This window comes from Pediculus humanus, genomic scaffold (genome assembly GCF_000006295.1).
Source record: "Pediculus humanus corporis 1103172107488 genomic scaffold, whole genome shotgun sequence".
NCBI lineage: Eukaryota > Metazoa > Arthropoda > Insecta > Psocodea > Pediculidae > Pediculus > Pediculus humanus.
Window position 1 is genome coordinate 215799 of NW_002987105.1, and position 14033 is coordinate 229831.

Below are 14033 nucleotides of genomic sequence, written 5' to 3' on the forward strand. Positions count from 1 at the left end.
TTTCAAAATGAATGATAATATATTAGGTGATGAATTAGAAAATGAAATTTTATTAATGGAACAGGAATTAAAGGTTAAAAGGGTAAATAAATATTTTACTTTTTTTTTTTTTTCAATAATCATATTCCCTCATTTGATGAATATGATTATTTAAAAATAAATTTTTCAATTGTTTTATTACATTTTGTGTTTTTATATTTTATTTTAAGGATTTATTGGAAGAATGCAGACAAAAATTACAATTGGAAATATTAGAACATAAAAAAACCAAAACAAATTTATTGAAAATTGAAAATGAAAACAAAGAACTTCAAATACAATTGGATGTCAGTTTAAAAGCCACACAAAATTTAGAAAAAGAAAATAATAAAAATAGAGAGATTTTAGTCAAACTTCAAATTCAAACAACTTCATATTTGAATGAAAGACAACAACTTATTGATAAATGTTTTTATGCAGAAGTGTGATGTATTTTATTTTTTTACAATTTAAATTTGATAATCTGATCATTTGTTTACTTATTTATTTTTTCTTTACTTAAAAACACACACACACAACAGTCTGTCAGTGATTCATTGAAAATTGAAGTTGATGATTTAAAAAATGAAATTAAAAAATATATTTCTTATAATGAAAGTTGTAAAATTAGACAAAATCAAACAGAAGCTTTAGTAGCAGAAATTTTAAAGTAAATAATGAAATTTTATGGTGTGTAAAATAAACAAAAATTGTTATTTTTATGACATGATATTTACAGCAAACAAGAAATATTAAAGAAAGAACATAATCAACTGAAATCTGAATGTAATGAAAGTTTAGCATTTATAACAAAGATTGAAAATGAAGCAGATATGCAGGTTAAATATGTTCTAGAAGCGAATAAAACATTATTGGAAATGGAAGAAAAAATGATATTATTAATGGGTAATTCCTCACTGTATTATTATTTACATACATTATTTATGTATTGCTTTTTAATTTGTTTTTTTTTTTTAAACATTTCAGCTGCTCTAGAAAAAGAAAAATTTAAAAATAAAGACTTGGAAACTTTATCAGAAGAGAAAGAAAGGAATTCATTAAATTCTGATGAGGTAACAAATATGATTAAGTTATTTAAAAATAATACTTATAAAAAAAAAAGTCACATTTCAAATGATTAAAAAATTATTGTTTACAACAAAACCTATTATTTGATTCTGTTATTAAAATACAAATAACTTTATCACATTAAAAAAAAAAATTTGTATGTGGGAAGAAGTTATTATGTATGTGGGTGAAGCAATCAAAACATAATTTTTCCATTTCTATAAATTTTTTTTTTTTTTTTTTTTTAAATTTTTAAAAATAAATTATAATAATTTATATATTTTTTTTTAGTGGAAAAATTACCAAACGGACAATCAAATAAGAATAAATAAAATTTTAGAAGAAAATGAATTTTTAACAAAGGAATTAAATTTAGCAACGTCACAAATAGAACGTTTAATTTCCTATCAAAAATTTTAAAAATATTTTTTTTTATATGAAAAAAAACCGTTAAAATTTTTTTTTTTTTTTTTTTTAGTTAAATAACAACTAAGCGGGGGTTTTAAAAAAAAAAAAAAGGAAAAATATTGTTAATTTTTTTTTCTTTTTTTTTTTTTAACTTTTGCGAAAAAATTGCGTTAACTAATAGCAATTTATAATGTAATTAGTAATGGTCGTTAATTTTTGTAATAATAACGTACGTTAATTTATTTATTTGTTTATTTAATTACTTTGTCATTCGGGAGAAAACTCGACGTGTACGATCATACGATATTTTATTTATTTATTTTTTTTTGTTTAATTTGTAAAGGTTTTTAATTTAACGTTTGTTCAAATTGGAAAAAAAATTATATCATTAATTAAAATGTAATGAAATTTAATTTGTAAATTGTTAGCAAAATAATGGAAAACATTATTGTTGTTGTTTCTTTGTGAGTATAGCAAAATATGGAAGTTGTAGCGGTCGATTGCCACGTTTATTTTGATACGTACAAATTCTCGATAGTGACATAGAAACGAATATTTTTTTTTTTTTTTATTATGATCGTTAGTCGCGACTGATATTTAAATAAATTATGTATAAAAAATAATTTTTTTTTTTTATATATATTTATGAGTAAAAAGTTATTTTATTTAATTAATTGTATTTTCAGTATTAAGTTATGAAGATTTCTATGTTAGAAAATGATACGGAACAATGGACAAGGTAAATAAACAAAAAAAAATTTTTTATTATTTATTATTTTTATATTTATAAATTTATTTATTATTATTATTATTATTTTATTACAGAGCACAGCAAAGGCATTGGTTAATCGTATTAGCCGCCGGTACAACTCTTGTTTATGCTAGTCGTAATTGTGTTCCTTTACTTATACCTTCAATTGCCAAAGAAAAAAACTGGAGTCGATCGGATTCTGGAATTGTTTTGTCAAGTTTTTTTTGGGGATATACTCTAACGCAAGTAAATAAATTTTAATTTAAAGTTTTTTTTTTTTTCGGTTTGCAAATAAATAAATAAATAAATAAATTAATGAAATGATTTTTAACAAAGGTCGTAGGAGGATATGTAGCTGATAAAATTGGAGGACAAAAAGTGATATTATATTCCGCTTTAGGATGGTCAATAATCACTATTTCAATGCCATTTTTTATACAAGTTCTTTCTCCAGAAGTTGGTTTTTATCTAATGTTAGTTAGATTTGCTCATGGCGCTTTTCAAGGTCCGTATAGATAAAAACAAAAAAGTTTTCTTTATTTTTTTTTTTTTTTATTAACTTTAAAACGCTTAACTTTTTTTTTTTTTGGTTTTTTGTTTTTTCAGGAGTTCATTTCCCTGGAATGAGTAGCTTAGCGAGTAAACAACTCTCAGGAAAAAATAGAGCTTCATTTTTTAGTTTGGCAACGTCCGGATCCGCGTTGGGAATATTGTTAACCGGAACTTTTGGTTCCTACATATTAGATAATTCAAATTGGCAAACAGTATTTTATTTAGTGGGTGGAACATGTTGCATTTGGACATATTTATTTTTTTTCCTATGTCAAACGTCAACTAATGTGTTTATAAATTTTGAAAATCATAGCATTCCGTGGAAAAATCTCTTTCGAAAGCCAGCGTTTTGGTCATGCGTCTTTGCTCACGCTTGTCAAAACAACTGCTTCTTTATTTTGTTGTCTTGGTTACCAACTTATTTTCATGACATGTTTCCAGACGCAAAAGGGTGGCTTGTCAACATGATTCCGTGGCTGTTTACAGTTCCTTGTACTTTTATTGGAAAATGGTTATCTGAGTATTTAATTTCCAAAGGTTTTACCGTAACTTCGACGAGAAAAATTATCGAAGCATTTTGCCTTTTAACTGAATCATTTGGACTTTTAGCTTTAGGTAAAAAAAAAATTTCAATATTTATAGTTATTATAAACATTTTCTTTCTTAAAAAAAAAAAAAAAATTTTTTTTCTCCCTTTTTTCCAGATTATATAAAATCATTAAACGGAGTGTTAGCCTGTATAGTTTTAATTATAGGAGCCGCCGGATTTCACAACAGTGCTGTCGTTGTTAATCCAGGTGATCTCGCACCAAAACATTCCGGTAGTGTTTTCGGTCTGATGAATACGGTGGGCTCAATACCCGGTTTTGTAAGCGTTTATGTAGCCGGTTTAATTTTAGAAAAAACGCAAAAATGGACTTTAGTCTTCAATTCGATAGCGGCGATTAATATAATTGGATGTTCATTATTCTGCTGGTTTGGAAGCGGTAATCCTATTATACAATGATCTGAATAAGCTAAAGACTTTTTGACATGTAAGGACCATCCAACTCATATCCCAACTTCCTATAATAGTTTCTTGTTCCTACTCCGGATATAACAGCTATTTTTTCAGATCCATGTTCTTCTTTTGCTATCCTTTCTGCTTCTTCCATTAGCAACATGCCAAAGCCTTGATGTTGAAACTTTGTCGGATCCCTTGCGCTGACTGCCACAACGCTCCCGTAAACGTGAAGTTCTCGAACGATCGAACTTTTTCCCTTTAATTCTGGTCTAAAGGTATCTTCGGAACATTTTCGTAATCGTAAAAGACCAACGAGAATATCTTGTTCGGGATCTTCGTAAGATAAAAACGTTTCCCAACCGCCGTTCGCGAAGTAATCACGTCTCACTAACTCTACCTCGTAAGGTTTTACTTTATTATGAATTTCTTGAATTCCAACTTCACGCGTTCTAACGTCTCTACATTGAGTTCCTAAATCTTTCATTCGTAATAATGCCAATTCTCGCAAGTTACCATGTTCCACTCCAGAACTGAAATCAATTTTATTTAATGATTCAGTTGAAGAAAAAATAAAATTAACCAATTAGTTAAATGCGATAAAAACTTACCTCACTAAGGGCATGGGTATATCACGCTGCACTCTGTAAACTCTTGTCCAAGGAGGTATAAGAGCTAAAATTCTAGCAATTAGATCTACTAAAGTATTCGGAGGATAACTTTTGTACCTTCCTGTTTTCCATAATTCATATAAACCAGTACCTCTTATGACAAGAGTTGGATAAATTTTTAATCCATCAGCTCGAAAAGCTGGATTCTCAAAAAATTCCTGTTGAAAAAAAAAATTGATTAATTAAGGTATGAATCAATAATTTTTATTATTAATTTTAATTTATAAATGATAAAATACTTACAATAAATTGTTCCAAATCTCTTTCCAAGTCGACATTAGGCAAATCAGGCATCATATGAGCAACTACTTTAAATCCAGCATCTTTAGCCAAGTTGAAACTTTCACAAACTGCTCTTACAGTGTGGCCCCTATTTGTATCTCTAGCAACATCTTCATATACAGATTGAACTCCTATTTCTAATCTGGTACACCCATAACCGAGCATATCGGAAAGATGACGTTTCAAGCAATAATCAGGTCTTGTTTCTATAGTTATTCCAATACATTTTATTTTACTTCTTTCAGAGTGCCTGGAATTATTAATTGTGTTAATGTAAAAATTAAACTTAAAACTTTAAAAAGGAGTAAAATATAAAATCTTACTTTACAGCTTCTTCTACATTACTGCTTGAATGACCTGTCAAAGCATCATGTAAATTCCTAATAAAATAATCTCTATAATCAGCAGGAAGGCTCATAAAAGTTCCTCCCATAACTATAAACTCAACTTTATCAACTGAATGACCTAATTGTTGCAGCTGTAATGTCATTTAAGGACAGCAATTAATCACCATGTTTAATGACATTAAGAAGTAGTACTTAGGATAATATTTATAATAATTTGAAAAGAAAAAATTTTATTGGTTGCCAACCTGTTCAACTCTGTGTCTTGTTTGTAAGTAAGGATTATAGTTTGCTCTAATGGCTCTCATTGATGTAGGCTCGTAACCAGTGTAAGATTGGGTAGAATATTCAAAATCGGAATCTGGTCCACCTGGGCAATAAACACAAATGTTTCCAGTCATGTTAATGTGTGGACATCTGTGTGGCTTACACATGACAGCTACAACAGCAATCTTTAAAAAGGTTGAAAACATTAAAAATTATTAAAATAAAAAAATTTGTCTTAGATTTGCAGAAGGCTCGTAATCAAAGCATTTGGTCGTTATTAAAAAGCAAATAACAACAAATTGAAACTTACTCCACTTGCAGTTCTAATTGGTTTTGCTTTTAGTTTTGGTACTAAATTTTTTCTATGTTGTGGAGGTACGGCCGATATAATGTCAACTAATCGAGGCTGAGAATCAAGACCGTATTTGGAAGAAATTTTAGTTTTTATGTGATTTAGATTAACATCTTTTTTTTCATCGTGAGCTCGAATGAGTTCTTGAATGATTTCACCAATTGTTAAAACCATTTTTTCTTTTTTGGTAAGGTTATCATCTAAAAGTATGTGTTTTTTAAAAATTTAATTCGAATGCATTAATAAATTTAATTTCATTTGAAATTAATTTTACCTTTTTTTCTTGCCATATCGAAAATTTAAAGGTTAGGAAATAAGGTTACAATGCTAAAAAAAACACAATGTAAAAATGACAAGGTATAATACTTAAAATATTTAATTTTTTATTATTTAAGTATTGTATTTATAGATTTATAAAAAATACTAGTCAGATATTTAATTACTATTTATCTCGACAAAATATGTTATTGCAAAAGATTACTCCTTTTTATTTTTAAATTTATTTTTATTTTGTTGGCAGAAGTGTAAAAAAAAATGGTTTCAAGAATATTTAAACCAATCAAATTGACACGCGTTGTTCGCCGTTGTTCTGTCATCTGCTGAACCGTATTTCAAAATGTATATCGGGGTATTAAGCATAATTTTTATAAATTTAGTTTTTTGTTTTTTTGTTGCATCTTCAGGGTGAGTAAAAAAAAAAATAAAGAGCACGTCAATTTTTAAAAATTTATCATTACGGTTACTTGTCATTATATATTTATTATTTTAAAATGTCGGCTTTGATGAGATGAGGTTAGATATCTTATTGTAATTAAAAATTAATTTGCAAAAAATAGTATGCAAATAAGAGCATCTCAAAAAATTTTTTTAAAATCCCATCAGAATTTTAAAAATGACTTTTTCAAAGTCATTTTGAGAAAATTTTATTAAAGTTTTATTTATGTAATCTTATCTCACATCACGACATCCTTTGTAAATTGATATTTTATTCAAATGAATATATGAATATTTATTTAAAATTTTTATATTGAAGCCCATAAATTTTAATTAAAAACTTATAATATAATTTATTCTACATAGGAGAGATTTTTATGCTATTCTGCAAGTGTCAAAGAGTGCAAACACAAATCAAATTAAAAAAGCCTATAGAAAATTAGCCAAAGAACTGCATCCGGACAAAAATAAAGATGATCCAGATGCAGCATCAAAGTTTCAAGATTTGGGTGCAGCCTACGAAATCTTATCCGATCCAGATAAGAGAAAAAAGTATGACATGTGCGGAGAAGAATGTGTCAAAAAAGATGGTATGATGGATGGAATGGATCCCTTTGCAAGCTTTTTCGGAGACTTTGGTTTTCATTTTGGAGGATCTGATGAAAGGCGAGAAACTCCTAAAGGTGCCAATATTGTTATGGATTTCCAAGTAACATTAGAGGAACTTTATGTTGGGAATTTTGTCGAGGTAAATATTTAATAAAATATACAATATTGATTTCCCACAAAAAAAAAAAAAAAATATTTTAATTTAAAATGAATATATTTTTTTTTTGTGTCTAGATTACTAGAAATAAACCAGTTATTAAGCCAGCCAAAGGTACTAGAAAATGTAATTGTAGACAGGAAATGGTTACCAGAAACTTGGGTCCTGGAAGATTTCAGATGATTCAACAAACTGTTTGTGATGAATGTCCCAATGTAAAGTAAGTTATAAATAAAATATTTTCCATTGCTTTTAGAGAAAATTTTTTTGTTTAGTAATTATATTTAAATAAATTTTCTATTGAATTTTTTACAGGTTGGTCAATGAAGAAAGGCAATTAGAAGTTGAAATTGAACCTGGAATGGTAGACAATAAGGAAACAAGGTTTATTGCAGAGGGAGAACCGCACATTGATGGTGAACCTGGGGATTTAATTATCAAAATCAAAACATTGCCACATCCTACCTTTGAAAGGAAAGGAGATGACTTATACACAAACATGACTATTAGTTTACAAGATGCACTTATAGGTTTCACAACAGAAATTGAACATTTAGATGGTCACAAAGTCACAATATCCAGAGATAAAATAACATGGCCTGGAGCGAAAATAAAGAAAAAGGGAGAAGGAATGCCCAACTATGATAATAATAACTTACACGGGACTTTGCATGTTACATTCGATGTTGAATTTCCTAAAAGTGAATTATCTGAAACTGAAAAAGAATCTATAAAGAAAATATTAAATCAAAAATCTATTAATAGGGTGTATAATGGTTTAAGAGGATATTAAATAGATGTAAATAGTGACAGTTGTTTATTTCCATTTTGATTATCAAGTGAAAAAATATTATTAGGACACAACTTTTTTTTTTTAAAAATCTAAAATTCCTTTTTTTAAAAACCGGTATAAAAAAAAAAAATCAGTATTTAAAATATTTTTTAACTGATTTTATAACTTGTTTATTATAGTAATAAAAATCATTTAAAAAGAAAAAAAAAAAAAAAAAAAAAAGATGTATAATTTGTTACATCATGTATGATTAACTAAAAATTTTGAAGTCGAATGTGATTATAATTAAACTATTTGTTATAAAACAACTTTTAATCTTTATTCATTAATTTTTTTTTTTTTTTGCTTAAAAAAAAGATACAGCTATGTCTAATGGGTTGTTTAAAAAAAAAAAAAAATTAAAAAGCAGGTAGTATAAAAAAACAGTACAAAAATGTGATTCAGATGTGGGCAGATGTTTCATTTTCTTCCTTTAAAAATTTATTTTTTAAAGGAAATTTAAAAAACTTTTTTGATTGATTATGTTTCAACTAGTGTTAAGCAAATTACAGAACGCTTTCAATAAGTAATTATAATTATTTTATAATATTTATATTGTTTTGATTTATTACACAACCAAAAGAAACGATTGTATTTAAAATTTTTTATTATTTAAATACATTATTAACTTAATGTTATTCTTGTATGAATAATTTTTTCATATTTAATTTAAATTTTGTTTATTCGAAGTAATTTTTAAGTTTCATTCCAATCAATAAATATAAAAAGTTAAATAAATACAAAATTTGAAAATATTTTTAACCGTTAAAAAGTTATTCGAAAGGTGACGTCACGATTTTAATGTAGGAGTGCCAACAAAATTTTTAAATTTATTGAATGTTAATTTATACATTTTAAAAATATTCTATTATTGCATAATTTACAGTTTGATAACAGTAAAATTTTGTAAATTTTTTTATTTTAGTGTAAAGTAAACCGAAAACTTTATATTTGTAATAGGATGTGCGACGGTAAAATTATAAATTTTTTTTTATTTTGTAAAAAAAAATTGTACGCTTACTCTAAATTTAACGGTTATTTTTACAGTGCATGAAGATTCAATTATATGCGAATCAGATGATGATTTATTGAATACGAAAAAATGTGTGCCTACTCTGACGCAAATTCGAGAACAATTAGGAGGAAAACTTAGTGACGTATTCTTCGAAAGCTTAACTGATGAAGCAAAAGCATGGGTGGGTAATTGTTATTATTGTTAATAATAATAATAATCATTCAAAAATTAAATTTTGTTTTAATAATCCTTTTGATTAACAATTTCAGTTGGGACTTAGTCCTCCGTTAAAAGGCACTGATGAATTATGGATAAGTCCAGATTCAAGATTGGAAAAAAATGTTGTAAAAACCTCAATACCTGAACCTTCTGTTTCTCACTTATTAGCTTTTACTCATGAATCAATTTTAGGTAATGAGATACTAACAAATAGAATTAAAAGCATTTCATTTCAATCGTTGCTTATAGTCTTGGGAGTTTTTTTTTTTTTAAGAAATCGGGGAAATGTGCATTAAAAAATTGGAAAATAAGCACAGAAATCAAATGGATGCTGCTCTCAAAAGACAAGCTGCACAATTAGAAGAGGAATGTAAGCTTAGATTAAACGACAGCGGTTACAAATGTGGTGAGGGAACGGCGCAATTACATAATGTTGTCTTGACATTAATGAAGCATTTCGATAAATGTTTCGACGTAATTCCTTGTCAAAAACTATTTACAAATGTCTACATGAATATCGGTATACAAGGCTTACTATAGAAATATTTATTAAATTTTTTTAGGAATTAGTAGAAACGATTCAACTTAATGTGAGAAAAGAGTGCGAATTGAAAGTAGATCAAGAAAGAGCAGAAATTGCTGCTTATATGCTGACCCAGTTACAAGAAGAAGTTGAAAATCGAGATTATACTCTTTGCAATGATTTTCACGACATTTTATTAAACGAATTAAATCTTTTAACTTCGAAATATGTTAAACAAATAGAGTAATTTTATTATTATTAATCCGTATGGTAAATAATATTACCACTAATTTAAAATTTGAAAATAAGAGATTTTCTTTTTTAGCGAAGAACGATTATTGGCCACGGAATTATTAAAAGGAACCATAGAAAAATATGAAAAAATGTTAGTAGATATGAAAACACAAATGGAGTTGTGCTCAATAGTCGATGTATGTCGTGCCATTGGTTTAGAACGGATTGAATGCAATCAAAGAATAAAAAGATTACAAAATGAAAATAGAAATAGTTTTGAAGAACTCAAAAATATAAATAATAAATTAAAAGCTGAAAATTTTACTTTGCGACAAATGTCAATCGAAAAAGTCAAAAGGTTTATAGCACATGACCATAATATTTACATTTTTTTTTAAAATCAAAATTGTAACGTTTTGAACGTAAAATTTTTTTATTGTAGGTTAATTGAGTGGCGACAAAAAGTTCAAGTTTTACTTAAAGAATATCAAAGATTTATAAATTATGCTTTAAAAGCAGTACCTGGTCAAGCAGAGTTTTTACTTTCCGTTGAAAAATTAATGTTTAAAGAATTTCCAGAAGACAGTTTTTTAAATCCGGTAATAAAAAATTCATTTTTTTGAAAAAAAAAAAAAAAAAATTAAATAAATGTGTTACAGGAGATCATCTTATTATTATTTCCATAGGAAGATTATTTAGATTTTAAAAATTGCATGAAAAATAAAAAAATGGAAGAATTTCAAGCCGATGATTTACCTTTAGTCGAAGAACCATCTGAAAAATCAGAAACATCATGTACCGGTGAAACCGTGTCGTACGAAGAAGTTTGTTGCCCCGATTACGACATGTATCAAGACAATAAGGAATGCGATTTAAATTTTGATTATAATCAATATAAAGCAATGATGATTAAACGTTTTGCATCCGATCTTAAAGCGACAAAGAAAAAAAAATCTAAAAAATCTGTTTGTTTACTCAAAGAAAGATCCGAAGAGGTTTCGATAGATAAATCGAACGAATGGTACAAAGCTTTGACACTAATTGGAGAAACAGAAAAAGGACATCAGGCTTCCGTCAGTTGCTTTTTGAGAAAAAGAAAGAAAGCCCTGTTGAAAATTTGCAACGATGATCCAGAATTTGCAAAAATCATGCTCGGTTGTCCACTCAATTGAAAATTAAGTAAGTTTTTTTTCCTCTTTTTTGCTCTTTTTTGATGAATGATACTTTTATAACGTTACCAAATTATTATTATTATTTTGTTAATAATCGCACGCAAAACATTTATTAAATGTTATCTCGTGACATCAAGTAAACCGTAAAAAAAAATCTTTTCCCCATTTTTTTTTTTTTTCACAAATCTAAATAATTAAGTTAATTATTATTATTATTATTATTATTATTATTTTTTATCTCCGTCACGCAATTTTATGACTTTTGTCAATAATAATTGAATTGATAAAATCGTTTGATTATCGCATAAAATAATTTTTTTTTGAAAAATTTTTGAACGCGTGACATTTTTAAAATAAATTTTGTCATTCAGGTTGAGGACGTGTGGAAAATTTGTCACGGTTTAAAATTTCATTTAAAAAAAAAAGCAAAAAAAATTATTTTAATAGCGTCACTTTTTGTTGCATTATTAACAATAAAATAATTAATTAAATATATTAGTTTAGAAATTTATAAACGGTTTACTCGAAAGATGATGTTTGTAAATGACGTTCCTCGACAAATTAACGAATTTAAATTATTGACATAACTATATAAATAAATTTATCATAATAATAATATTATATCATTTCCATAAATCACGTATCGATACCTCATCAAAATGAAGATGATGATGATGATGATGATTTCCCATCAATAATTATTTGAGTTGCGCAACAGTCAATTTAAATCTTTAACGATGTTAAATTATTTATTTATTTTTGCAGGCGCAAAAAAATTTAAAAAAAAAAAAAAACTCATCCGAAAAAAATGAATAAATTTAAAAGTAATTCAAAATTAAAAAAATAAAAATAATTCATCATTGGAAAATTTATATTTATTATAAAATACGAAATAAAATTACAAAACGGAAATGACCACTGGAATAACATAAAAAAAAAAAAAAAATGTTTGTTTATCAGAGACATCATCCGTCACGGTAAGTTTTCTATTCTAATTACATTGATAACACCGATAAAATACGTTTTTTTTGTTAGTCATAGTTTTGTAATTTAAAATAACACTAAATATTGAAAATAGTAACTAATAATAATTGTTATCGTTAATATTGGTGAGGAGGAGTAGGAGGAGGAGGAAGAGAAGGAGGAAGAGAAGGAGTAGGAGGAGGAGTAGGAGTAGGAGTAGGAGGAGTATAAGTTTTCAATAATTTGCGGTTGTTTTTATTTGTATTTATTCAAATTACGTGCGGTCGTGATAAGAGGATATGAATGAAAATTTTTTTAATTTTTTTTATCAAAGTTAATAGTAAAAATTAATTTCCGATTTTCAAAAAAAAAAAAAAAAAAAAAATACTTATGTATGTATTATTATTTTTATTTATTATCGTGATAAGTTTTTGATTTGAGTTAATAATCACGTTTTGTAAAAAATATTAATAAGTACATAAGAGAGAGAGAAAATAATGCTTAAGGGAAAAATAAAAAATATTCATTCGGTTGTTCGTTTTAAAAAACAAAAAACATTCTTTTTTTTTTTTTTTTTTCTTATACATAATATTGTTCATTGTCGCCATTGATGGTCGTTTAAACTTTCAAAGTAATTTATTTATTTTTATTTTTGCTTTAGGTAAATGATAATAATAATTATATATTTATTTATTAGTTTTAAATCAAATCGTGTTTTAGCTTTCGGTAACAAAGTGGAAAATGTTTTAAAAGTTTTTTTTTTTACTTCCGATAATTCCGTATCGTAAACGTAAACAAACATGTTTGTTGTTTAAAAACAAAACAAAAACGTCGCATTTGAAAAAAATGATATATAATAAATTTTATTTTATTAATTATTACGTTTATTAAATTAAATAATAATTAATTTTTTTTTGTTATTTGTTTTTAGAAAGTATGTTGATTTCGCTGAAGTGTTTTCGTTTAAGCAGTCGACGGAGTCGAGTAATTATTTTTGGATTTTTAGTGGTATTCGTAATGACACAATATTATTCGGATATTATAAACAATTATTTTTTAGAGAGTAATAAAATATTAACAGGAGAGAAAACGGCGGAAAATTCATTACGTAGATATTTGATAAACACGTCCGGATGTCGGATTCCATATATAAATCCATTCGATAAAACAGTTTTAAAATATTACAAATATGTTCCTCCACATATGTGTAGTGATAGAAAACCTTTGATTGAATCAAATCAAACATCGATTCGCATTGTTAAAAGCGAACTAAAGAATTATGATGTGAAAAATATAAAGGAATTACTTTGCGGTTACGTGGAATTTTCAGTAAATAATAAAATCCAACAACAACAAGTTAAAAAATCTTATGATTACGGTTTAGAAATTTTATTATTATTATTAATATTATAAATGGTGATAATAGTTTAAATTAATTTTTTTTTGTTTGTTATTGTTTTTAGAAAACAGAAAAAGGTTTCACTCTTTCGAGGATTCAGTTAATATTTATTCAGAATTCATTCAAGTTTTGTGCTTTTATGAAATGAAAAAAATTTATGAAGATTTCCATACTTTTATTATTCCGAAAAAGGCAAAGTTTGAAATTGATCCAATAAAAAAAACAAAACGGGATAACGACGATGATAATTCCGAAGTACGTACATAACTTATTACTCGAATTGTTATTTGCATTTTTTTTTTTTGAAAAAAAAAAAAAAAAATTTTTTTTTGTTTTTTTTCTTCCAGAAATTATCGGTTATAATCCTCGGTGTGGATTCCCTTTCTAGATTAAATTATTTAAGGCAAATGCCTAAAACGAACGAATTTATAAGATCGCATAAGCCATTTGAATTTTTCGGTTATAATAAAGTAGAAGACAACA

The 14033-nt window shown here is 26.3% G+C and overlaps 6 protein-coding genes across 6 annotated transcripts in view; 5 read left to right on the forward strand and 1 right to left on the reverse strand.

Annotated features, from left to right (window-relative positions):
* Window positions 1–7: 7 nt before the first annotated feature.
* Phum_PHUM145590 (Rho-associated protein kinase, putative) lies at window positions 8–1572 on the forward strand (the record flags this gene model as incomplete). The annotated part of the gene is made up of 7 exons (XM_002424617.1): window positions 8–26; window positions 223–463; window positions 638–688; window positions 758–924; window positions 1006–1091; window positions 1378–1480; window positions 1565–1572. The coding sequence occupies 7 exons, from the start codon at window positions 8–10 to the stop codon at window positions 1570–1572; spliced, it is 675 nt and encodes a 224-aa protein (XP_002424662.1).
* Window positions 1573–2189: 617 nt separating this feature from the next.
* Phum_PHUM145600 (uncharacterized protein) lies at window positions 2190–3803 on the forward strand (the record flags this gene model as incomplete). Its single annotated transcript, XM_002424618.1, has 5 exons — window positions 2190–2233; window positions 2320–2491; window positions 2582–2750; window positions 2852–3412; window positions 3502–3803. The coding sequence occupies 5 exons, from the start codon at window positions 2190–2192 to the stop codon at window positions 3801–3803; spliced, it is 1248 nt and encodes a 415-aa protein (XP_002424663.1).
* A 10-nt stretch (window positions 3804–3813) lies between these two features.
* On the reverse strand, window positions 3814–5887 carry Phum_PHUM145610 (elongator complex protein, putative; the record flags this gene model as incomplete). Its single annotated transcript, XM_002424619.1, has 6 exons — window positions 3814–4330; window positions 4409–4626; window positions 4712–5000; window positions 5074–5228; window positions 5343–5546; window positions 5672–5887. 6 exons carry the CDS (start codon window positions 5885–5887, stop codon window positions 3814–3816), a joined length of 1599 nt encoding a protein of 532 aa, XP_002424664.1.
* A 442-nt stretch (window positions 5888–6329) lies between these two features.
* On the forward strand, window positions 6330–7986 carry Phum_PHUM145620 (uncharacterized protein; the record flags this gene model as incomplete). The annotated part of the gene is made up of 4 exons (XM_002424620.1): window positions 6330–6397; window positions 6794–7175; window positions 7271–7413; window positions 7509–7986. 4 exons carry the CDS (start codon window positions 6330–6332, stop codon window positions 7984–7986), a joined length of 1071 nt encoding a protein of 356 aa, XP_002424665.1.
* A 521-nt stretch (window positions 7987–8507) lies between these two features.
* On the forward strand, window positions 8508–11188 carry Phum_PHUM145630 (uncharacterized protein; the record flags this gene model as incomplete). The annotated part of the gene is made up of 10 exons (XM_002424621.1): window positions 8508–8551; window positions 8912–8921; window positions 8951–8996; window positions 9073–9221; window positions 9310–9451; window positions 9534–9733; window positions 9823–10025; window positions 10108–10374; window positions 10459–10601; window positions 10707–11188. The coding sequence occupies 10 exons, from the start codon at window positions 8508–8510 to the stop codon at window positions 11186–11188; spliced, it is 1686 nt and encodes a 561-aa protein (XP_002424666.1).
* Window positions 11189–13168: 1980 nt separating this feature from the next.
* The window catches only part of Phum_PHUM145640 (uncharacterized protein), a gene marked incomplete at both ends in the record, with an annotated part of 2018 nt that continues 1153 nt past the window's right edge, over window positions 13169–14033 (forward strand). The window contains 3 exons of the mRNA XM_002424622.1: window positions 13169–13529; window positions 13615–13805; window positions 13898–14020. Coding sequence (XP_002424667.1) covers window positions 13169–13529; window positions 13615–13805; window positions 13898–14020 — 675 coding nt within the window. The remainder of the gene's footprint in view (window positions 13530–13614; window positions 13806–13897; window positions 14021–14033) is intronic.